Source organism: Arvicanthis niloticus, chromosome 7 (assembly GCF_011762505.2).
Source record: "Arvicanthis niloticus isolate mArvNil1 chromosome 7, mArvNil1.pat.X, whole genome shotgun sequence".
Taxonomy (NCBI): Eukaryota; Metazoa; Chordata; class Mammalia; order Rodentia; family Muridae; genus Arvicanthis; species Arvicanthis niloticus.
The window spans coordinates 3,664,475-3,689,990 of record NC_047664.1 but is presented as its reverse complement, the minus strand read 5'-3'; the positions used below and the strand labels follow the sequence as shown (position 1 = coordinate 3,689,990).

Sequence of the window (25,516 nt, the reverse complement as noted above, 5' to 3'; positions counted from 1 at the left end):
ATAAGTACCCTGAAGTATCTGTATTATTCCTTTCTAAAGAGTATGTGCTTCCAGGTGATTGCAAGCAAGTATTGCATGGCCCCCCTGTGGTGCATACCTCTGCTGAGAGTCACACAGTGCCGGAGCCGGAATGTCATGCTCCCGTGCAGAAGGTAAAACTACTGTGATTGTTCTCAAGTGTTGAGAGGACCTGAGATTTAACATGAGTGATGTGGAAGATTGCTAAACACTAACTTAATAAGATTGGATCTCAAGCCGAACTTTTGCTTGTGTATCTTCAGGTTGTTGGGATGAGTCTCTTGCTTGTGTATGTAACAGTGTCATCAAACTGTCTTTTAGTCTACAGAAGAGTCCCTTCTTTAGAGCACACACTGGCAGCTCTCGCCTTCTGACTGGGAAATTTTAACTGTGAGGTCCTGTTCCAGGCCTTAGAGACTAATTTTTAAACTTTGAATATACCCCTCCTTTTCTTCCTCCTTAGAAGCACTCAGAGCTAAGCCTCAGCTCGACTGTTTCCTAAGATAATTGTCTGGGCAAAGCACCTAGCAGTTCACCCTGGTAACATGCAGAAGCAAAATGCACTGAAAGTGTTTGCAGCCTTGTTAGTTTGATCTTAGATAAATAAAACCTTGTTAGTTTGATCTTAGATAAATAAAGAGTTTAAATATCTTTTTCCCTAACTAAAGCTAAAGTTCAAGAAGGCTTTTACGACCTTAGCCTGCTCTGTTACCAAGTCAGAAGATACCATTTTCCTTCTAAAATCTGATTGACATCTAACATAGACTGAATCAATATTTGTCATTTTAGGATATAAAGATTAAGAATGCAGACTCTTGGAAAAGTTTAGGGAAGCCAGTGAAAGCATCAAGTGTACTGAAATCTTCAGATGAGCTTTTCAACCAGTTTAGAAAAGCTGCAATAGAAAAAGAAGGAAAGGCTCGGACACAGGAGCGCATGCGGAAGCACCTGGAACATGCTGCACAGGACCCAAAAGTATCTCAGGAAAGTCAGAGGTCTGTGACTCACTGGCGTTAATAAGGCCTTGGGAGGCAAAGGAATGTATTTGTCAACTTACTGTGATTCAGTTGTCTAATAGAACACACAACAAATTGTCATTACAAAAAAGTGTGTCTCACTAATATTTCTCTAAATTATTGTATCTATTTAGTAGAAGACAGAAATAGCAAAGAAATCGAGCGAGTAAAGATGTAAATGTTTACCAAATTTTAAATTATTATATATTTTCCTGAAATGTGTGCAGGGCCACAGTTTTCTAAACCCTCCCCTTTTGTTGTTAATATAGATTGCCTCATGTAAAACCTGTCATTCAGAAGTAAAGTTCGGGGGTTTGGAGATGTATATAGCTCAGTTAGTGTAATATTCACCTACTGTGTCCAAGGACCTAGATTTGATCCCCACTGTGGTAGTGCTCAACTGTAATCCCAATACGGGGAAGGCAGGAAGATCAGAAGTTCAAGGTCAGCCTTAGCTACATAGGGGCCACATAAGGTCCTGTCAAGAAAGGAGGAGAAAGAGAGGGAAGAAAGGGAAGGCAAGGAGGGAAGGAGGGAAGGAGGGCAGGAGGCCGTCTTGACAGCCGGGGAACCAGGACATGGCTTTCTGTTAGTGTTTAATTGTGTCTTTATAATAAAAATGTTAAGGAACTTGTAACCTACTTTGAGCCATCCTATTTCTTTAAGGGAGCTTGGAAGTGGATTGACTCTAGAATCTTTATCAAATAAAGTGCAAGACAAGTCTCATGAAGAAGAGCAGAGTGAACAGCAGCCACCATTGGACGCTCAAGACATAAGCAAGCTCTGGCTTCTCAAAGACCGGAATTTAGCAAGGGAGAAAGAGCAGGAGCGTAGGAGAAGAGAAGCAGTGAGTATATGCCAGCTCACTGAGTATATGCTAGCTCACTGAGTATATGCTAGCTCACTGAGTATATGCTAGCTCACTGAGTATATGCTAGCTCACTGAGTATATGCTAGCTCACTGAGTATATGCCAGCTCACTGAGTATATGCTAGCTCACTGAGTATATGCTAGCTCACTGAAGCTAAGAGAAGAGAAGCAGTGAGTATATGCTAGCTCACTGAAGCTAAGGAAGGAAAGGGCGTCTCCACCTCTCATTTCCCAGTGCTTCCCAGAGACAATGGTGTCACCTCTTTGGTCCAGATGGGTTCTAAAATAAGATCTTAAAATACAGGTTTCATAATTCACATTGAGCAAGCTTACTGTCCTGCAGACACACTGTAGGAGCCCTAGGCTGCCTGGGTTAAAGCCCGGCTCTGATGTTTACGAGATCTGTCCCTGGCAGTTCATTTAATCTTCCTATAACTTAAGTTCCTTGATTTAAAAAAAGAATAACAATTCCCTGTGACAAAGTAAATTAACATACATTGGCATGTAAAGGAAGTGACTGGCATGTAAATGAGGGAATTCACTGTTCTACTATTGTTAGAAACCTCAGGTCATGTCAGATGTGGCGTGTCTTCCTGGTCAGTGTTTCTCCAAGTGACAGTACACAGCATACAACTCACCTCAATTACATAGACTCGGTGATTCAACTTCAGAGGCTGTCATTCACAGGCCAGTGCAACTGCACTTGGTCCTGTAATGGTCCTACCTGTGTCAAGTGTTGTATGACATGTTCATTTCCTCTGATCTAAAAACACCATTCCAGGAAAATCTTGCTTGGTGAATGAACCCATGAGTATAACTGGAGTTGTTCACAGGAGCAAGCGTGGATGAGGGGCCATGTATAGGAACATGGAAACTTTTAGGCATCCGTACACTGGAGTCGTTCTCATCTCATCAACAGTTAATTGCTTCTGTATCCAGGGGTTTGGGTGTGGGGAAGAAGTGGAGAAGTGTCTCATTCACCTTTGAGCCTTCTCCCCTTCCATGAGGAAGGAAATGCCCGATCTTGGGAGGGTCCCATGTGTATAATGCTGCTGCTCTGATTGTAAATGGCAGTCTGCCGTGCCCAGAGGAGACAGACTTCAACAGCACCATCAGCAGCAGCACATCCCTGTAACCCTGAGTTCCCAAGTCCATGGTGTGGGGCTGGAGAGACACTCAGTGGGTAAAGCACACACTTACTGTGCAAGGATGAAGCCATAGTGCAGATCCCAAGAACCTACCTAAATGCAGGGTGAGCACTGAGCCTGTAATCTCAACACTGCAAAGTTGGAGACAAGAATCAGCAGAGCAAGTGGCTAGCTAGACACATGGAACCAACAATGAGCTTTGGGTTCTAGTGAGAGACCCCATTTCAATAGAGAAGATGGAGGGCAATCAGGGAAGATACTTAATGTCAGTCTCTAGCTTCCACATGTATATACACACACACACATAGACACAAGTCCATATTACATTAGAATTAACTCGTGCTGTACCTTCTGTGACTGTATGTTTCATTTCTATTATAACTAGGTTCGTTATGAATATATGTCAGTTATATTCACACCCCACAACATACTCTTGACTGAAGCCTTTCCCACAAGCCTCTTTGTCAAATAGTTTCCCTTCTATTCTCATGACTTTAGCAAAAATCAAGCTTCTACATAGTCCATTTTTTTTTTTCTGAGTCTGGTGTATTTTGCTGAACGTGATGGTTTTCAATTCTATTATTTTCCTGCCCACACATAATTCACTCCTCTTAAAGGTTGAGGGATATCCCATTATAGATATAGATATAGACATGGCAAATTTTATCTATTCTTCTGTTAATGAGCACCTACCTATTGTGAATAGTGCCACAGTAATGTGGTAGATGTTCGGGTGTCTGCTGTCTACTGATGCTGATTCCTCTGGGTATGTGCCCAGGAATGGCAGGGTGTATATTTATAGGATTTTTTTTTGAAGAACATCCAGACTGATTTCCATAATGTTTTTACTAATTTGTATTGGCAGCATTCCTTAGAGCTCCCTACATACCTGAGAGCATCTGTTGCTGTGGGAAGATGGACTAGCAGTGTGGTCTTGAGCTCCAGCAGCAGGAGGTGCTGAGCACTTGGTTATGCAGGAGGTGCTGAGCACTTGGTTATACAGGAAGTGCTGAGCACTTGGTTATACAGGAAGTGCTGAGCACTTGGTTATGGAGGAGGTGCTGAGCACTTGGTTATGCAGGAGGTGCTGAGCACTTGGTTATGCAGGAGGTGCTGAGCACTTGGTTATGCATTGTTGCCATTCAGTCTTGCTTTTGTGTTCTCCTTTCTGGATTAGATTGGCTTTCCCTCATTTACACATTGTTATTTGCCCTTTTTGTGTTTGATCTGTCATTCTGAGTGGCAGTCCCCATCCGATAAGTAGCTGGCAGATTTCAACACTCTGTAGACTCTCTCCAGTCTCATTCCCTGTGCTTATTGATTTGCAGTTGTTAATTTAAAGCAATTGTGTTTACCAGTTCTTGCCAGATTCCCCAGGCTATTGTGCTGAACAGCCCTTGTCCTATGCTTAAGTCTTGGAGCCTTCTGTTTGCCTCTGATACTCTCAAGCTCTTCCGGTCTGCTCATTTTCTTCTCATTCTGGATTTTCATCTGATAGTGAATTGCTCAGTGTCCGTGTATGTGTGTGTGTGTGTGTGTGTGTGTGTGTGTGTGTGTGTGTGTGTGGTTTCTCATGCTGCTCATTTTTAGTTTAGTCCATTATGATCTGATTGAACACAGGAGATTATTCCAGTGATGTTAAAGCTTTCTTTGTGGCCTAAAATGCGATCTGGTTTGGAAAGCCAGTTAAATGAGCGGGTACGAAAGGGGGCATGTTTTCTGCTGCTACTGGGTGGAGTGTTCTGTAGATGGTGAGTTCACGTGATCCACGACACGGTTTCACTCTGAAGCATCTATTGATGGGAGTCTTGCCACTGTACTTGTGCATACCTATGTTTAAATGTTTCTTCTGAGCTGCGGCACTGGTTGCATGTTAACTTCCTAGAAAACAACAAATGAAATTCTGCCTGCCTTGCTTTCTCCCTACTTGCCTCTCAGATAGGTATTCTGACAAACGAAGATTAGAATCTCCCCAGAGAACTCCTTCTACACAGGCCCACATAGCTACCATCTTTTCTCCCCTCCCTCTGGACAGTGGACGAGAAGGGGGTTAAAACGTTTAAGAACCCTTATTAAAAGTAGGTTTTAAAACTTTAAGCCTATAGGGATTGTTTTCCTTTGGGGAAGTTAAGTGGGATTTTTTTTATTAAAATTTTATAAGTCCTCTTGTTGGGATTCACAAAGGCCTGACATTAGTCACTCTCGAGTACTTTTTCAAGAGTTGGGTATCCTCTAATAACCCAGATTGGCCTGATGGCATTGCCAATATCTTAAGCTCTTTTCAGGACAATTAACAGCACCTCAAAGTCCGCATCATGCCAGTCTCCTTACTCAGCCCTGTAGTCTTACATCTGCATGGCTGAAGTGTAATAGGGACATAGAGAAAGGAGTCTCCAGCCTCTAGCCTGACACAAAGTCAAGTGGTAATGAAGCCACGGCCCCTGAGAGACTGATTCTCTATTTGCAAGTAGTCTGCATGAGTAGATTTTAGCTAAGATAGGTGGAAGTCTAAAATTCTAAATACAAGTTTTCGTTTTTACTTAAATATAAAAACCATTTCATTACACTTTCTTCCAGTTCTCCAGTGTGCCTAACACAGGCAGTGTCACACAGCACTCAGATCAGGAGAAAGAACATCTCCAGCTCCTCCATGGCAGGAGGGACCAAGCTTGATGGAGTTACATGGGCTAGGCACGGCAACCCAGGAGCTTCACATTTAAAAATTCTTAGTGAAGTTTTGTTGTTTTCTTTTCTTTTTGTTTGTTTGTTTTTGTTGTTGTTGTTGTTGTTTTTCGAGGCAGGGTTTCTCTGTATAGCCCTGGCCGTCCTGGAACTCACTCTGTAGACCAGGCTGGCCTCGAACTCAGAGATCCGCCTGCCTCTGCCTCCCAAGTGCTGGGATTAAAGGCGTGCGCCACCACCACCTGGCTGTTGTTTGTTTTCTATAAAGCAAATTTTAAGATTTCTTATAATGTGTTAGTCAGATGCTTTCTCATCTTCGTGGTGCTAAATAATTGAAGCTTTTATTGTCCTTTTAGTAGTAGGTCATAGCTCTAAGTCTTCCTACACAGCCAGTGAAAACGCCAGCTCTCATCCAGGAAGCCAGCCAGCTAGCGGCTCAGGCTTTTAGCTCTCACTGACCAACACTGTTCAGTGCGGAGGGCGAGCCCCTTTAAACTTTCATGTTCGCTATTAGAACCTTGGAGGCTGTGGCTGGAAGTGGATGCTCTCCCTAGAGCATTCCCACTGACCTCACACGTCACTTGTTCCCTCACACAAGGCTTGTGCTAAGTCCACACTGAAGCCTTCTCTCAATGAATTCCGGCAGTGCACGACAGAAGAAACCTGAGAATATAGCAGCCACACTTCTGGGGTGGACAGCATTTTCTCACTTCAGCTCATTTCTTACAGACGGCTAATATGTAAATGAGCACTGTTCCTCGTGCTGCCCTACAGCGTGAGCATATTCACATGGAGCATGGTCATGGAGAGCACAGTTAGTGCCAGAATCAATGAAAGCCCATAGCTTTTACATTTGCATGCTGTAATTCTCTCACACAGGGACTATATTGCTTAAGATTACTTTAAACTTTTAAAAATATTTATTTTATTTATTTACTTATCTGTGTGTGCATGTGTGTGATGCAGGTGAGTGTATGTATGCTTACATGTTTGTATATATGTGTATGCCTTTGTGCACATGAGTGTGTGGGTACCCACAGAGTTCAGATGAGTCCAGATCTGCCTGGTTAGAGTTACAATCTGGTTAAAGCAATTTACTATGTCTAGTGCCCAATGCCTCCTAGATTACAGGAACAAGCAAGACAGTGTACTCTCATGATCATCATTCTCATTCTCTCTCTCTCTCTCTGTCTCTGTCTGTCTCTCTGTCTCTGTCTCTGTTTCTCCCTGTCTCTCCCTCTTTCGGTTCGGTTTGGTTCGGTTTGGTTTGGTTTTTCAAGCTAGGGTTTCTCTATGTAGCCAGGACATCCTTGAACTGGAAGATGCGCCTGCCTCTGCCTTCCTACCGAGGGCATTTGCCACACACCCCCCCCAGCTTCAGCTTGCAGTCTTACTAACACTCCCTAAGTACTGAGAGGCTCTTCTTAGTTGGAGAATTGAACTTCATATCCACTTTCTTATGGCATTTTATCACATGGATAATGTATTTAACGAAACCACATATTTTTAATTAAAAATTGTAGATGAGGTCATTAAGTTATTTATAATCCTGCATGAAGCTTTTTCAAATGTATAACTATTTGAATAAAGCTGTAATAAAGTCATCGATCTTAAACTAATTAGAATCTTCTCTTTTCTACAGATGGCGGGTACCATTGATATGACTCTTCAAAGCGACATTATGACAATGTTTGAAAATAACTTTGATTAAAACTCAGTTTGTAAATTAACTCTCAACTTTAAATGAAAGGTAAAAATGTTTACAGTGCATGTGGTAAAGTGATTACTTTAAACACCAGAATGTCAATCACAAATTGTGTTCTGACTGCCCTAAAATAATTAAATATTTTTCATTTACATTTTTAAGAAATATGTTCTTTTAATGACATAATTTATAAAAAGTTTTGTAATTTTGACCTCTAAAAGTGAATAGATTTTATTCATTCTAAAGAGGACTGTCAGTGATGTATTATAGTCCTGATCTAAGTAAATCTAAAAAGGATCATCTGATTGAAAAAAAAAATGAAGAATATATAAACATGTATAAAACAGGTTTTTTTGAGTTTTAAACTTGTGTTCTTTGTCTGAACCTGTTTGTTGGTTTGAGGTGTGTGTGTGTGTGTGTGTGTGTGTGTGTGTGTGTGTGTCCTTGTTTGAGACAGGGTCTTATGTACTCATGCTGGCTTTGGTGAACTCAATCTGTAGCCAAGGCTGGCTTTGATCTCCTGATTCCCCTGCCCTCAGCTCTCAAGTGCTGGACTGCAGAAGTGTGCCTGGCTGAGTCTTTAACTTTTCAAAGAGATGTGTGTCAGCTGTCGGAATTCTAACAGAGCTTCTAACATGAAATACTGTTTCCATATGAGTCACAGTGTGTCAGATTCTCTGCTAGTTCCATGTTTAAACTTCATACTGCCTTTTGTTTTAAAGTAATATTAGCTATGATTTGAAAGGTATTAAATGTTAAACAAGGTAATAGTAAATATTGTGTATGCAAGCTTCTGTAGGAATGTGTCAGACATTTCTTAAAATTCTTAAAATGTATATTCTTAAAATGTAGGTGATAACAATGTTTGCCTAATTAGGGGAAATTATACCTATGAAACATTGATATTTTGTCATTTTTCAAACTGCATTCATGTCTAAACCATATGTATTCTCTTCTTAAATTTTAAACCTTTGAACATTTGAAATATAACCTGATTAAGGCAATGCTGTGATATTATCTAAAGTACAAACTTAAAAGTCTGTTCAGACAGAGTAGTTTACATCTGGTGTCCAGACAGCACAGTGCCACAGTGCACACCTACTGTCTAGGCAGGGCAGTTCACACCTGCTGTCCAGACAGAGTAGTGCACACCTGCTTTAATTCCAGTATTTGGGGGGCAGAGGCAGAGAAGGAGGCACTGCTGATAACTCAAGACCAGCCTGGTTCACATAGCAAGCTTCAGATTCTGGTGGTTATAGCTAGACCTCGACTAAGAAGAACTGAGACAGAGAGAGAGAAAGAGAGAGAGAGAGAGAGAGAGAGAGAGAGAGAGAGAGAGAGAATATGAATAAAAAGATGATATTGCTTTCATGAAACAGCCAGAATTAAAGTGATAACTATTTTATTGTACCTATTTTCTACTTTTTAATTACAAATTTTATACAATATATTCTGATCACAGTTTTCCTGTTCCCAACTCCTCCCAGATGCTCCCACCCACATAACTCCACCTCTTCTTTCTCTCTCATTGGAAAATAGGCAAACAGACCAGAATATAAATAAATAACAAAGAGAAAGCACAAGAAACATACAAAATGATAAAAGTACAAAATCAGAAACTATAATATTCAAGCAAAGGGCCAGGGAAAAAAGTGCAAACAAAGCAATATCAGACAAAAAGCCGATCAAAACCCACTGAAGTCATTTTGCATTGTCCACCTACTGCTAGGTCTCAGCCTCCACTTAAGTGTGGTTAATATGCCCAGCAAGACTTCATTGGAGAAAACTATTTTTTCCTTCACAAGCAAATGTCATTTGTAGCTAGTTTCTTGGTTAGGGTGGGACCTGTGTCCACTTCCCCCTCTCAGCACTGGGACTCCATCAGGCTTGAACCTGTGCAGACTGTGTATGCTGGCACAGACCCTGAGTTCATATGTGTCAGTCCTGTTGTAACCGAGGACACTGTTTCCTGTGTCATCCATCACCTCTGGCTCTTACAGTCTCTCTGCCTCCTCTTCCACAGAGCATCCTCAGCTGGTGCAATAAAAACAATGTAGTCTTACCTTCATTGTTAGGAAGTAAAAGTGTGTACTATGAGTCTGTGTGTATTCTGGCCAGATCATACAGACCTAGAAGATCTTTGGATGCCAGAGCAGCCAGGTTCCTGGATTAGAATTCCTCTACACTACCCCCTGTCTCTCAATAACAACTACATACTCTGTTTCCTGTTTCCCCCTAGTACCTTACTCTGTATCTAGCATCTGTAATTATATAGATTGTAGCGTACCTATCTAAGGCTTCAAAGCTAACATCTACATATAAAAGAATACATATGGAATCTGTCTTCTGGGGTCTGTGTTACCCCCTCAGGATTTCATTTTTAGCTCTATCCATTTACCTATGAATTTAGTAATTTTGTTTAATGTCTGAATAATATCCCACTGTGTAAATGGACATTTTTTAAATCATCCTGTTTTCTCTTGCTGGACATCTATGTTGTTTCCAATTTGGCTTTCATGAGTAAGGGCAGCAATGAAGATGAATGAGCAAGTATCTCTGTGGTAAGATGTGGAGTCTCTGGGTGTGTGCCCAAGGGTGGGATAGATGGATCTTGGGAGTAGATCTATTTCTAGCTTCTAGATGAACTGCTACACTGTTTCTGTAGTGGCTTCACAAGTCTGCACACACAGCAGCAGTGCGTGCATGCTCTCCTTTCCACACGCGCTCACCAGTATGAGCTCTCATTTGCTTTATTGAACTTGGCTCGTATGACTGGGATAAGATGAAATCGCAATTTAGTTTTCATTTGCATTCCTCTGTTGAAAAGGGATGTTGAATATTTTTTAAAAGTATTTCTCAGCCGTTTGTATTCATCTTTTGGGAACTCTCTGCTTAGTTATGTACCCCATTTTTAATTGGGTTCTTTTTTTGATATCCAGTTGTTTCAGTTCTTGATATGCTTTTGATATTAGCCATCTACTGGATGTGTGGTAGTTGATAAAAATCTTTCCTATTCTATGGGCTGCCCCTTTGCTCCAGTGAAGGTATCTTTTACCACACAGAAGCATCTCTGTTTCATGAGGTTCCATGTATTAATTGCTGTTCTTAGTGCCCGTGCTAAGGGTGTTCTGTTCAAGAAGTCTTCTTTTCCTGTGCTAATGAGTTCTAGTGTATTCCCCACTTTCTCTTTGATCAGTGTATCAAACCTTATGTTGAGGTCCTTGATACATTTGAAGTTGAGTTTTGTGCAAGATGATAAGTATGGATCAATTTGGATTCTTCTACGTGCAGCCATCTAGTTGGCTGGGGGTGTATCAATCTTAATGATTGTTTTTCACAGAACCGAGTCATAGTTTCATTGAAACTTTGTATTTTTTTGTTGTTGTTGTTGTTGTTTCTATCTCATTGATTTCAGCCCTGAGTTTGTTTCTTGCTCTCCACTTTTTGTTGGGTGTTATTTCTTTTTGTTATTCTAGAGTTTTCAGGTTGTTGCTAAGTTACAAATATGAGTGAGATCTCTCCAAATTTTTTGTGTAGGCACCTAGTGCCATGAGCTTGCCACTTATCAACCACCTTAATTGTGTCTCACAGGTTTTGTGTATATTGTGTGTTCATTTTCATTCAATTCTGAAAAGTTTTTAATTTCCTTCTTAATTTCCAACTTGATTCATTTTTCACTCTGTAGAAAGTTGTTGTGTTTCCATGAGTTTCGGAGCTTTCTGTTGTTTCTGCTGTTGGTGGTACCCATCTTTAATCCATGGTCGTCAGATAGGATGCAGGGGCCTATTTCAATTTTCTTGTGTCTGTTGAGACTTCCTTTGAATCTCAGCATGTGATCAACTTTGGAGAAAGGTCCATGGGGTACAGAGAAGGTGTATGCATTTATGTTTAATGATTTTTTTCTGTAAGTATCTGTTATGTCACTGGTTTGTAACATTGTCAGCTCCAGGATTTCTCTGTTTAGTTTTTGTCTGGATGACCTTTCTATTGGTGAGAATGGGGTACTAAATCTCCCACCACCAGTGTGTGAGGCTCAGTATGTGATTTTAGCTGTTTTGGTGTTTCTTTTATGAACTTGAGTGCCCTTATGCTTGGTGCATGCATAGTTAGAATTGCAGTGTGCTCTGGGTGGATTTTTCCTTCAAAGAGTATCTAATATCCATCCCTGTCTCTTCTGATTTTTTTTATTTGAAGTCTAATTTGTCAGGTATTAAAAGCTCTTCCTTTTGGGGTCTATTTGCTTGAAGTATCTTTTTCCATCCTTTTACCTTGAGGTGATGTCTATACTGATGTTAAAGTGTGTTTCTTGGATGTAGCACAAAGATGGATTCTGTTTTTTAATTCATTCTGTTAGTCTGTGTCTTTTTATTGGGGACTTTGAAACTCTTCTTGAGAGTGAACAACAAGCAGTTTTTATTGGTTGTTCTTCTGTTGTTATCACATGAGTCCTTTGTGACTTAGTGTTCTGGAATTATTTATTCCGTGTGTTTTCTTGGGCATGGTCAGCCTTTTCAGGCTGAAGTACCTTCTGTAGAGCTGGATTGGTAGATAGATTCTGCTTAAATTTAGTTCTATTATGGAATATTTTTCTTCATCTGTTGTGATTGAGAGTTTTGCTTGGTATAGAGTTCTATAGATCTATAGATAGAAAGTTTAGTCTGAGTTGGCATCTTCCATCTCTTAGCATTTGTAGAACATCCATCCAGGCCATTCAGGCTTTCAGGGTCTCCACTGAGAAGACTGCCTTTATATATTACTTTTAATATTATTTTTTTCTGTATGTTTGGTGTTTCTATTATTGTGGAGAATTTCTTTTCTGGTGCTATTTTTTTTTTCTGTATGCTTCTTGTACCTTGATAAGTACCTCCTTCTTTAGGGTAGGAAGCTTTCCTTTTATGATTTTGTTGAAAATATTTTCTGTGCCTTTGGCTTGGGTTTATTCTCCTGTTATTCATAGATTTAATCTTTCCATAATGTCCCTGATTTCCTGGATGTTTTGTGCCTGGATGTTTTTAGATTTAACATTTTCGTTGACTGAGGTATTCTATTTCTTCTACCTTGTCTTCAACCTGAGATTTTCTCTTCCATGTCTCGTGCTCTGTCTGATGGGCCTTACCTCTGAGGCTTTTGTTGGGTTTTCTGTTGTTCTTTTCCAAGTTTTCTGTTCTGGTTTTCTTTATGTTCCTCTTTGCACCTTCAGGTCTTAACTGTTCTACTCATTTCCTTCTACTGTTTGTGTTTCACAGACTTCTGTAAGGGATTCATTCATATCTTTCGTAGGGTCCTTAGCTGTAGTCATAATGGCTATTTTGAAGTCCTTGTCTCATGCCTCAGCTCTATTGCCTTTCTTATGGCTGACTCTAGTAGGGTAGGGCTCCTGGATTAAGGTGGAGACCAGTGCCTAGGATAGGAATCATTGTGGTTTTTGCATTGGTGTCTCGGCATTGAGGCTTAGCGAGGTTGAGATGCCTGTAGATGCTGATTTCTGGCCTTGTCTTTGTTGAGTGAGTCTTCCATCCCTTGGCATCTGTTGCCCTCTCTGGATCATAGGAAAGTGTGGCTGTGGGTTGCCTGGTAGGGAGTGCTTCTCAGGTTGGTGGGTGGCAGAGAGGAATAGAGGTAAGCTAGGAGAACAGGCTGAGAGCAGCTTCAAGAAGGATCCCAGGGGATCTTATCCACACTGAAAGGTATAAATACTAAAAGGATATTTTTTCCACTAAACTTCATCTTTAAAGAGAGACTATAGCATTTGATGCAGACATTTAGGGAGGGCAGGGGAAGGTGATGAAGAAGAAGAAGCAAAGTTCATGATGCATGAGCATGGGCTGAGGAGAGCGTGGGCTGAGGAGAGTGTGGGCTGAGGAGAGCGTGGGCTGAGGAGAGCATGGGCTGAGGAGAGCATGGGCTGAGGAGAGCATGGGCTGAGGAGAGCATGGGCTGAGGAGAGCATGGGCTGAGGAGAGCGTGGGCTGAGGAGAGTGTGGGCTGAGGAGAGTGTGGGAAGAAGAAAAGTTTCCCAGGATGTATCTTTAGTTCAGAAATGACCTCTCAAAATTTATTTCCTGTTTCCTAAAAATTTTAAAAATATTGATAAAACATTTATTTAAAAAATAGAAACAGCATCATTTCATCAAAACTCTTAGCAAAAGTATAGCTAAAGCAGGCTCCTTATCTGTGGTCTGTGGTCCTGTTCCCTCGGGCCTCTTGTTCATCATGCAACAGGAAAAGCCAACTTGGGAAATCCAAAACCTCCCCATTTTTAGCACTTGACAGTTAAATTATCATAGTCATCATATATAAACTAGACAGAGTAACAAATGTCTCCTTGTCTGTATCGTTCGTTTGTTCGTTCTTCTTTTTCCTCCTTCCTTCCTTTCTTTGTCTTCCATCTTAGCATCCTTTCTTTCTTAAAAACCAGCACCTGCCTTCTGTGTTAGCTGGAGAGATCTGTGGTTTGAATCAGATTCCTGTGCTGCTGATAGGAGCAGCTCATTGTCCCAAGCTCTGTCCCTTCCACTGCATCTGGGCTTTATCCTGCAGAGTGTCAGGAACATGTGTGGGCTCAAGAACATGCATGGGTTGCACTTCTCAGAGGAGCCAATATGGTTCCTTTCACCCAGGAACAGGGTGTGTTGTGCGCTGTCTTTGTGAGGCCCATGCATATGCTGGGGACTGTCCTCTGCCGCCTCGTCCTTGCTGGGCTGGAGAAAATGAGCACCTCTTATATTTGGCGTCTTCACGATCAGGAGTTCAGCAAACTTCTAAACCAAAAGGAGGAAACATCACGGTAAGCTGTAGAGGACACAGAAAAACAACCCAGAATTAAAGTTTGATTTATTTTATGTGTACTAGGGTTTTGACCATGGGTGTGGTCTTTGTAACCACTTGCATGCCTGGTACCTTATTGGAGACCAGAAGAGGGTGACAGATCCCCTAGAACTGGCCTCGAATGTAGGATTGTAAACTCTGGTGTGGGTGCTGAGAACTGCCCAAGTCCTTGGCAAGTTCTCCTAACTGATGTGCCATCTCTCCAGCCTCAACAGCCCATAATTAGATATTAGAGGAGTGTCAAGAGAAAAAATGATAAGGTTAAATGCTAGTTAAATACATGAGTGTTCCAACCAAATGTTCTGAAAATAGAGAGGCCATCCAACAGTCAGCTCACAATGGACTACAGACCAAACCACAGGGAGGTGTGAGCTCATAAAATCACCAGCATTTTACCTAGGAGGCCATATGGATAGTGCCTGCTGATGATACCACCAGTGAAGGTGCGTCACCCCAGTAGAAGCAAAATGGCCCCAAAAGCAGGCAAAAGAGTCAACTCATTGAACATGGAGAAGCTGAGCTGGTGTCTTTACCCCTGCCTTCTAGTGTCTTTGATACAGAAAGGTACTTTGCATGCTACCGAAAGAGAAACATAGACAACCCAGCCACAAAACCTTTGATCTACAATGGTGTCCTCCCTGTAAGATTTGCTAGGCAATGGTGGCACAAAGCTTGTGGGAATGACTGTTCAGTATCTGATTGACTTAAGGTCCACTCCACGAGATGGAACCCATGCCTGACACTGCTTGGATGACCAAGAACCTGTGACTAGATAGCCCAGGGACCCAGAAGAAAGTATATTCTTCTGGGAGCAGGGGGTGGGGGAGCAAGTTATGTAGCAATTTTTAAAAATTGCACCATCCACAGTGCTCCACATTGCGTGTCAGAAATGTTACAAAAATCACAGCCATATCTCAAAAGGCTTAAGATATCAGTGATCATGGCTAAGAACATGGATTCAGGTTGCCCCAATTAAGAGTCTGCCAACCTGAAAGCCATCACATGAACTGTCACAGTCACCAAACAAAGCAGTCCCAGGTCAGCACTTTTTTCACTGTATCAGTGTAAACTTGGATATGTAGCTTGCAGTGTGAGAGGCACTCTGGTACAGGTTTCAGGTCTTTTGTCATTATTTTGTGGCTGGTCTTGTCAATACAGCCCAAAGGTTTTTACTGGATAGTTGAAAAGGATGTTAGGCCAGATACAGAAGAAGGCAATGAGTGCTTTTTTAATTAAGGAAGTCCAAGATAATTTTGTCTATGGATCTGCAACATTCTAACTATCTATAATAAAAAAATTCTATTTAGGTCATCAAGCCTCCTTCCCCTTCCACTGATGTCAAATAAGGCAGTCCTCTGCTACAAGTGTGTCTGAAGCCATGGGTCCCTCCATGTGTACTCTTTGTTTGGTGGTTTAGTCCCTGGGAGCTCTGGGTGGTTCAGTTGGTTGATACAGGTTTTCCATGGGGTTGCAATCCCCTTCAGCTCCTTCAGTCCTCCCTCGCTCTTCCACTGGGGGAGAGGAGGGGTGGTATGGAGGAGGTTGTGGAGAGGTAACTGGGAAGGGGGATATCATTTGAAATGTAAATGAATAAAATGATTAATAATTTAAAAAGAAAAAAGAAAAAAAAATTCTACTTAGCCAGCCATCCTGGTAGGAACTTTTGAATTTCTTGAGCATCCTAGAAGTGCAATGTGTTATCCATTGTTCCACAAGCCCATCTATATCATGAAAAGATTTTAAAATATATGTGGCTATTTCCTGAGAACTTCCATCCATATGATTAAAGAACAAAGTGAAACACAACACTTCTCTAGTTCATGCCCTCTGTGCCCTACCCCAAACTATATGTCAAAATTGACTGTATTTTTAAATGGTCTTATTTGATTGGTTATTTTAAGACCTTTTTGCTTATAGTACACTTGTGGTGGGTTGTTGTAACTATTCCCTGGCCTACTTCTCAACCCTGTTGGCTGTGTCATTTGTCTAAGCTCAAACCTTCATGAACTCTGCCTGCTCTGCACCCAACAACACTGAATATGACTAAAGAAAAATTGCAACACTGTAATTGCAGTCTCTTCACATTTCTGACTTCACACTCAGATAAGCCATCATGTGGCCACAAGTCTTGAGTTTTCATGATTTGTTCATTGTCCCTGAACAGTCAACTGTACTAAACACCTCTACTCCCTTCAGGGGAACCACACAACACCCACTACCACAATAACTCTGTGCCACTTACTTCATCCTGCTGTTGCATGGAGATAGCCAGAGTCACCTTGGGAGAGCTCCAGAGAGAGGACCACAGCTTCAGGGGAGGACCACAGCTGCAGGGGAGGACCACAGCTGCAGGGGGAGGATCACAGCTTCAGGGGAAGGATCACAGCTTCAGGGGAAGATCACAGCTGCAGGGGAGGACCACAGCTTCAGGGGAGGACCACAGCTGCAGGGGGAGGATCACAGCTTCAGGGGAAGATCACAGCTGCAGGGGAGGATCACAGCTGCAGGGGAGGATCACAGCTGCAGGGGAGGATCACAGCTGCAGGGGAGGATTACAGCTTCAGGGGGAGAATCACAGCTGCAAAGGAGGATCACAGCTGCAAGAGGATCACAGCTGCAGGGGAAGGATCACAGCTGCAGGGGAAGGATCACAGATTGTAGGGGAGGATCACAGCTGCAGGGGAGGAACACAGCTGCAGGGGAGGAACACAGCTGCAGGGGGAGAATCACAGCTGCAGGGGGAGGATCACAGCTGCAGGGGGAGAATCACAGCTGCAGGGGAGGACCACAGCTGCAAAGGAGGATCACAGCTGCAAGGGGGGATCACAGCTGCAAGAGGATCACAGCTGCAAGGGAGGACCACAGCTTCAGGGGAAGGATCACAGCTGCAAGGGAGGATCACAGCTGCAGAGGAGGATCACAGCTGCAAGGGAGGATCACAGCTGCAAGGGAGGACCACAGCTTCAGGGGAAGGACCACAGCTTCAGGGGAAGGATCACAGACTGTAGGGGAGGATCACAGCTGCAGGGGAGGATCACAGCTGCAGGGGGAGGATCACAGCTTCAGGGGGAGGATCACAGCTGCAGGGGAGGACCACAGCTGCAAAGGAGGATCACAGCTGCAAGAGGATCACAGCTGCAAGGGAGGATCACAGCTTCAGGGGAAGGAACACAGCTGCAGGGGGAGGATCAAAGCTGCAGGGGGAGGATCACAGCTTCAGGGGGAGGATCACAGCTGCAAGGGAGGACCACAGCTGCAAGAGGATCACAGCTGCAAGGGAGGATCACAGCTGCAAGAGGATCACAGCTGCAAGGGAGGACCACAGCTTCAGGGGAAGGATCACAGACTGCAGGGGAAGGATCAAAGCTGCAGGGGGAGGATCACAGCTTCAGGGGGAGGATCACAGCTGCAGGGGAGGACCACAGCTGCAAGAGGATCACAGCTGCAAGGGAGGATCACAGCTGCAGAGGAGGATCACAGCTGCAAGAGGACCACAGCTTCAGGGGAAGGACCACAGCTTCAGGGGAAGGACCACAGCTGCAGGGGAGGATCACAGCTGCAGGGGAGGACCACAGCTAAAGGGGTCACTGTGTGCCCTGCTGCTCCTTTCTCCTCCAGTGCCAGAGTCCCTGCTGGCACTAATTACCAGCATATAAATGGGCTTTTCTGAAGATGAAAGAAAAAAAAATCACCATTTCCTTCTTTATATTGGCTTCTCACTTTCTTGGCTCTTTTAAAAACTTTTCTCCTTATAGCAATAAAAAAGTTATTAAGACAGGTCTGGAATTGTAGCTCAGCAATGACGTGCCTAACATGTACAAATCCCAGGGTCCAGAGAGACAGACACTCCCCTTAAAGCTTAAAATTCAGAAAGTCATTATAGTAAAGAAACTATTACCTGTAATTCTCTGTTTTATTACAGATATATTTGCATTTTGTGTTACAAACTTTTTGGTGTATCACATTAGTTTGTGCATAATTATGTAGAGGTAAGTGGTTAAAATTTGCTAAATCTGAAATAAGTTTATACATGAATAGAGTCAACTTGGGAGACTGTGCTCTCTCTCTCCCTCTCTGATATATATATATATATATATATATATATATATATATATATATATATATGATAAATAGGTGTGTGTGCATGTGTATCCATATATATGTATATAAGTATAAAGTCTATTCCCTTTTTAATAAAAATATTTTAGAAATGATTTAAATATAAGATGTTGAGACATTAGGAAAGTTTATCTCCTTGTATCCCAATGATATCTAAAACAAAGTTTATGTACTGTCCAATGAGATGATTATAAACCTCATTCAAATATGGAAACATGGGGATCTGATTGACTGTATTTAACAAAAATCCGGTGATTTTGTTGTCTTCCTGCATCGTGACTGTCCACATAAAATGACAGCTTTTGCCTCAGGTAGAAGAAGTGGCTTGTTCTAGAGCCCAGTATGAATCTCCATGACCAAGGAATTTGCCAAATGCTATGTCTGTCCCAACATGGCAACAGTATCTGAAGTGTTCATAGTAACAAAGTCATAAATCAGGAAATCTTTAAAATAAAACACACTGGTGAGAACATCAGATGGCTCCAGCAAAGCAGGGAAGTCTCTGCTGGCCTCAGATGCTACGTGGTGCTGACAGGCTTGGGCTACTGGAACCTCCACCTCCCAAGAAGGATTTCACCTAATAGGCACAGGTGGATCAAACACAAAGGCTGCAATTAAAGGTTCTATAAAACCTCAGGTGTTCCTGATCCTCCTGCCTCTGCCTCCCAGGTGCTGGTAGAGCAGGCGTCCACCACCCTCTTGGCCTCATGAACACTTAAATTCCAGATGCGCCTTTATTGAGGATTCCATGCCGATTAATCATTCTGCCTGTGGTACTTGGTGAGTGAGTATCTGCATTCCTCTCCTCCAGATCAATTGTCCTTGATGCAGCCACAGCTCATTTATTAAACTTCTGTGTGAGTGACTGTTGTTACCTAAGATTTACCATCACCTTAGTATGCAGTAGTCAGATGAATGGAAACACCGTTAGGATTTTAAATCAGAGTAGATTAGAATTAAATTTAGAGACTTACCAACTTTCTTTTCAGTCTTATAAGTACACCCTGTCTTGTAAGTACTCCCCCCCCCCCATCTCCTTAATGAGTTTGTCTTAAAAGAGGCAAAGGAGTTCTCTCTGCAAAATCAGCTTCTCAGAGAAACAGAGCCAATGAGATGCTGGAGAAGCCAGGGCTCCCCCTTGAGGTTCTTAGAGCAGCTCATCCTAAAGCACAAGGACAGTTTATTAGAGTTTACAGCAAAACCTCAGGGCAGGCAAACTCTCAACCTGCCTCCTATTTACATATGTCTCAGGTTTATATAAAAATAGAGAGGAGGAGAGGTACATGGGCAAACAGGGTCTTTGCCCAATCACACCATGTCAGAACAATGAGGAATACAGCAATGACCAACATGAGAAGGCACAGTAGCAGCAAGAAGCAGTCCCGGGACCAAGCTCCTGGGGTGGTGACTCTCCAGGGTTCACCCACGGCAGTTGTGCAAAACAGCGGGCTGCCTCAGGAAGCTCACTTGCCCACTGCAGCTTCTCCTGCATGGTGTCTGCCAAGGGAGGATGAAGAAAAGAAAGACAGTTTATTGGTGCATACCTTCATGAACTTATTTACACGCTATGGTTGCTTTTGTGTTTAATGATGAAGTTGGCTCAGTAGGTGTCTTAGGATTCATTACTGTGAAGAGACGCCAGGACCATGGCAACTCTTATAAAGGACAACATTTAATTCTGGCTGGCTTACTGTTTCGGAGGGAAACTACAGAGGGAGGGAAGCATGGTGGCATGGAGGCAGACATGGTGCTTGAAGAGCTGAGAGTTCTACATCTGGATTCATAGGCAGCAAAAGGAGACTGTGTGTCACACTGGGCATAGCTTGAGTATAGGAGACCTCAAAGCCCATCCCTATGGGGAGCCGACAGAAGGTGGCTATCATCCTTGCAGCCGTCTTGAGCCATATACCCTGACAAGAGACTTGTTTACAATAGCCTACAACAGCTGAGCACACTCTGATAACATCTTGCTTTAGATACCCAGGATTTTCCCTTGGGTGTGTGAGACTTAAAAGTGTGATTCAGAGATAAGACTTAAGGGCGTGGCTTAAAGGCGTGGCTTAGAAGTGAGACATATAAAAGGCAGACAGAAGGAATTATTAGACACTCAAGACTTGGAAAGAGAACTTGGAGTAGGCACTTGAGACTCGAGACAGGCAACTAGGATTAGACACTTGGACTAGACACTTGGAAGAAGTAACTTGGAACTGGGAAAGAGACTAGCAACTTAGAACTAGGATTAGGACTTGAGACTTGGTGCTAGGAACCAGGGACTTGGAACTAGGGACTTGGAGAGAAGAAGAGAGACTGAAGAATAAACGGGATTGAATCACACTCTGTCTAGTCTCCATTCTTTGCGTCCGCCCTCACTCACTCTCTTGCTGAACCCCAACCCGAGGATCTTGGGGCAGTGTGGGCTTTAACAATTTAGCCCCCAAGGCTTTTGGTAGTACAGGTTCCAACATTGACAGAGCGGTCCGCAACATTTTGGCCCCCAAGTGTGGGGCAGAGCAGTTTGTAACACATCCCCACAGTGACATACTTCCTAATAATGCCACTCCCTATGGATCAAGCATTCAAACACATGAGTCTAGGGGAGAGGGCATTCTTATTCAAACCTATACCTAGTCACAGTAGGAAAAGCTGCTTGCTACCTAGCTGCTTGCTACCTGAGTTTGATCCCCAGGATCAAGACTGTGGAAGGAGAAAACCTACTACCTCAAGTTGTTCTCTGACATCCTCACGTATGCCCACATACACACTGTAATTTATAAAAAAAAACCAAAATGTTTACTATCCCACCTCTTACTGTGTTAGAATGTGTTGGAAAATTTGCCAACCACTGATCTAAAGGACAAAATTAAAAGACCTAACACAGATTTAATGAGAATCCCTGAAACCAACCAGGAATAACAAAAGTCAGTTTTTGACCAGATTTTCTTAAAATTGAGAAAAATGAATTCTTGTGTGTGTGTGTGTATATATATATATATACATATGTGTATATATATGCATGATATGGTTTTTGCTTTGCTTTGTGCATTCATGTGTGTGTGTATGTGTGCTTGGTGTGTGTGATATGTGGTGTATGTGTGAGTTATCAGTAAGGTGCTAGCCATGGCTGCTGCCACCTCTGATTGACAGTTGGTGCCCAGTGCTACAGTTTCTGCCCTGTTCTAACCACATCTCATGAACCTAGGCCCTCATCAGTGCATACTGTCCTGGTTCATGAGATTTTAGTTTTTGCATGAGGGAAGGAAAAGCTGTGTGCAATTCACTGCTGATTTCCAGTTTCTTCCACACTGTAGATCATAGTCCTCTGCATACATAGTAAGGATGGCAGGTCTCTGCTGAAACTGCAAAGTGGAAATGTGTGTCAGCTTGTGATTGTAAATGCAGAAATAGCACCAGAAGACAAAGGAATGCAGGCCCCACTCTGACGGACTCTCCTACTCTGGAGATGCACACCAGAGCGCCTCCTTTCTGTCTGTGGTTACTCCACCTGGACCTTGTGGTGGCATATCCCTTTAATCCCAGCACTCAGGAGGCAGAGGCAGGCAGATCTCTGAGTACAAAGCAGGTGGATCTCTCAGTTCCAGTCTAGCCTGGTCTACAACTCAAGTTCCCAATAGCCAGGGCTACACAGAGAAACCCAGCTCAAAGACCAAAACAACACAAAAACAAAGCAACAACAACAACAAAAAACACAAAACAAAATAATACTAAAATAAGAAAGAAAACTGGGAAAACCTCTGAAGAGTGCCTTAGTTGCCTTTCAATTGCTGTGATTTTAGAAGAAAGAGTTCGTTGGGGGCTTACAGTTTCAGAGGCAAATAGGCATGGGTCTGAAGCAGTAGCTGAGAGCTTACAACTTAATCCACAAGCATGAGGCAAAGAAACCTAACTAGGAATGATGCGAGATTCTGAAACCTCAAATCTCACCCCCAGTGACACACCTCCTCCAACAAGGCCATACCTCATAATCCTTCCAAAACAGTTCTGCCAACTGAGAACAAAGCCTTCAAACATGAGCCTCTGGTGGCAATGCTCGCTCAAACCACTATACCCCTCGTGGAAAGGTTTTTATAATCACCAGACTTGAAAGAGGCCTTTTGCACTCACAACCCACTAACCACAACCCAATCTCTTTGGCTACACCTGACTGGAAGCATGGAGAATTGAGAACAATACACAGACTTTGCTAATTCTGGGCCAGATGCAGGATGCAGGAGACTCAGATGGATAGTGAACATCAAGAGACATCCAGCTTCTTTGGTATTGAAGGAAATGGGACTGAAGCCATATGTGGTGGTAGTGATCTCAATGCATTAAGTTATCTAAAATATTCCCATCAGCACATGTTAGAAAGGATTAGTGGGAAGTTACACACCACCAGGCCAAAATACATAACCATTTTGTAAAATATCCTGTTTCATAAAATCAAATAGTTGTATGTTAAACTCTGTCTCTTAGGTTTGCAGCAGTTCCTGCCAAGTATATGCCCCAAAGAAACCACTACAGACTAGGAGATATGTACAAGAACATAAAAAATGCATACAAATATGGATCATAACATGAGAAAGAAAGAAAAAGACAAGACACAACCCCATACTATAGACCAATGGAATGGCATAGACTGGAGACCCCCAAAATGGAACCAGAGAGCCACAGCAACAACTCAACCCAATAGACATGAACTCATTAGAGACAGGCTGGGTTTCTCAACCTGTGCCACAGAAGAGTCCCAAATACCCATATTCAAATGGAACCTCACATCTTATACCAAAACCATCACAAACACAATAGAAAACTTGAAAATCTTTAGTCTCATCAGCTGGGCCAAGAAGTTTTAGACTTATTGTTTTAAAAGGATGAAAAAATTAACAAATTTGACCTCACCGAGATTAAAGCTTCCCCCCGCCCCCCCCCCCCGAAAAGACAAATACAAACTAAGGGGAACGACAAGTCAAATTACGTATAAGGTTTGTAGTAAATCATGAGGAACTCTCTAACTCAGCTGTGGGAATGTCTGACTATAAAAACAAAGAACAAAAGCATTTGTGGGTCCAGCCCAGTGCTGGTGCATGCAGGCCTACCACCCCTGCTTCCATAGCGGGGTTGGGGGGATCAACGCCGAGCAGAGGATTTGTATAGATACGTTGTCAAAGAAGAATGACGTGTGATCTCCCAGAAGATGCCTGGTACTATTCGCCATTAGGAAATAGATGCACATTATGCTTTATTCTTTTTTATTCATTATTTAAATTAGCATGCACAGCGTTTGTTGGCATATTCAGACGTATGTGTCATTAAACTTTGCTCTAAAACATCCACTTCCCCAGCTCCTCTCCTCCATGCTCTGCCCCGGGCAGCTCCCTTCCTTCTGGAAGACAGCGCCTCCTACTGAGAATCAAGTGTTTAGGGGTTGGGGATTTAGCTCAGTGGTAGCAAGCCCAAGGCCCTGGGTTCAGTCCTCAGCTCTGGAAAAAAAAAAAAGAGCGAGCGAGAGAATCGTTTACTCTGTACCTCTGAAACGAGTGAAATTAAGAAGCGTTCAGTACACAGTGCTTCCAAGAACGGGACCCAGCAATAATTCTCTGAATGTTAGGGATTCCAAAATTGTATGGTCACTTTTTTGGAGTAGGACTTGAATCCAGGGCCTTAAGAATTCTGGCTTTTAGGCTCTAAGCAACTTCTCTAGCACCAAGCAGCCATTCTGGAAACCAGTTTGATTCTGTCACAGGAAGCCAAAGGTACACTTACCCACCTGATCCCACCATGTCATTTCTAGGTGAAATAGAAAAAAAATGTTCACGCAGAAACATTTTACGTAGATATACTTATAACAGCCCTTACCTATACAGATGAGAAAAATGGGCAGAGATGGCTCACCAGTTAAGAGTACTGTCTGCTTTTTCAGAGGACCTGAGTTCATTCCAGGGGGTGGGGGTGAGGTGAGGCTTACAGTCACCTGTAACTGCATCTCCAGAAGGGGAAACACACACACACACACACACACACACACACACACACACACACACACACACAGGAAGGGAGCAGAGAGGAGGGAAGGAAACAGGAAGGGAAGGGAAGACTAAAAAAGAATGAATGTTTCTTAAGGGGGGGTGCTGTAAACTATTGTGGAGTCTAGGAGGAGGGGGGAGGGAAACATTAAGGCGAAGAGAGGGAGGAGGGGGGAGTCCTTGCTAAGGGTGGGGGCGAAGCTAATTGATTCCTTGTGCCTTGGTCTGAAGTGCCTTTTTGCTTTTTTCTGGCTGAGGTGTTTGGTAACTTTGAACCCAGTTAAAGAACAGTTTATACCTGTAAGAGACTGTCAGGGGTGCCCACCTGGAGAAATAATTACCACAGTTCAGTACAAAAGTCCCTCCCGCCCTCCGCGGTTCTCACCTCCGGGAAAAGGGCTGCGGCTTCTGGGACCCGGGGCGCTGGGACCCGTTCAGAGCCAGGCGCTTCGGCGGGACCCGGGTATGGCGTTCGGCGTCGTCTTCATATCGCTCGGCTCTAGCGACGTGGCACGGGAGGAGGACAGCCCGGGCCTCGCCCTGCGCGGTCCCCGAGGCCCGGGCGCGCGGCGTGTGCGGGGCGAGCGGGCGGGCGCGGGAGGGACGCCGCAGCTCGACTCCCGCAGGCGCCCATGGCCCCGCCGCGCCCGCCCCGCCTGCTGCCCGCGCTGCGCGCCCTGCTCTACTGGTCCCTGGTGTACGGCTACTGCGGGCTGTGCGCCTCCGTCCACCTGCTCAAACTTTTGTGGAGCATCGGTAGGGCTCCGGCGCAGACCTTCCGCTGGGCGGCCCGAGCCAACCCTCCCGCGTGCCTGAACGACCCCTCCTTGGGGACCCACTGCTACGTGCGCATCAAGGTGAAGGCCGGCGCCGGCCTGGAGACGGGGGAGGGACAGGGACGCGGGTGGGAGCTGTGGGAGCCGCGGTGCCTAGGACTCCGGGCCGATTTTTCCGAGATGCGTCCCGATAGCTGCGGGCACCCGGAGGACCCCAGGGGAGGCAGGAGGGACCGGGCCAGGGACTGTTCCGCGGGTCAGTATGGTGGCCCTCCTTAACCTGTGTGTTGAGGGTGGGGGGTGTATTTAAGAATGTGGAATTTCTCTAACC

General features: G+C 43.6%; 2 protein-coding genes and 2 long non-coding RNA genes across 12 annotated transcripts in view; 2 read left to right on the top strand and 2 right to left on the bottom strand.

Annotated features, from left to right (window-relative positions):
* Positions 1-10,428, top strand: part of Brdt (bromodomain testis associated) — a 71,315-nt gene extending 60,887 nt beyond the window's left edge. For 5 of the 6 annotated variants that reach the window (XM_076937801.1, XM_076937800.1, XM_034508694.2 and 2 more), the window contains exons 16-19: positions 55-152; positions 808-1,013; positions 1,701-1,881; positions 7,377-10,428. In XM_076937801.1, coding sequence (XP_076793916.1) covers positions 55-152; positions 808-1,013; positions 1,701-1,881; positions 7,377-7,445 — 554 coding nt within the window. In that variant the 3' untranslated portion in view covers positions 7,446-10,428. Of the gene's footprint in view, positions 1-39; positions 153-807; positions 1,014-1,700; positions 1,882-7,376 lie in introns of all 6 variants that reach the window. The other variant, XM_076937796.1, reaches the window with a different exon arrangement.
* Positions 10,429-13,399: 2,971 nt separating this feature from the next.
* LOC143442998 (uncharacterized) lies at positions 13,400-25,003 on the bottom strand. Its single transcript, XR_013111645.1, has 2 exons — positions 24,795-25,003; positions 13,400-14,231 (listed from the first exon to the last, which is right to left on the bottom strand). It is a non-coding gene; the product is annotated as an uncharacterized LOC143442998 (long non-coding RNA).
* LOC143442999 (uncharacterized) lies at positions 19,890-24,788 on the bottom strand. The gene is made up of 3 exons (XR_013111646.1): positions 24,279-24,788; positions 24,150-24,173; positions 19,890-21,742 (listed from the first exon to the last, which is right to left on the bottom strand). It is a non-coding gene; the product is annotated as an uncharacterized LOC143442999 (long non-coding RNA).
* Positions 24,077-25,516, top strand: part of Ephx4 (epoxide hydrolase 4) — a 28,158-nt gene continuing 26,718 nt past the window's right edge. The window contains exon 1 of one of the 4 annotated variants that reach the window (XM_076937806.1): positions 24,077-24,139. Coding sequence is in view for 1 of the 4 variants with exons in the window: in XM_034509125.2 (XP_034365016.1) it covers positions 25,042-25,266 (225 nt within the window). In the remaining 3 variants the exon portion in view is untranslated. Of the gene's footprint in view, positions 24,140-25,002; positions 25,267-25,309; positions 25,442-25,516 lie in introns of those variants that run through there. The other 3 variants (XM_034509125.2, XM_076937802.1, XM_076937805.1) reach the window with 3 other exon arrangements.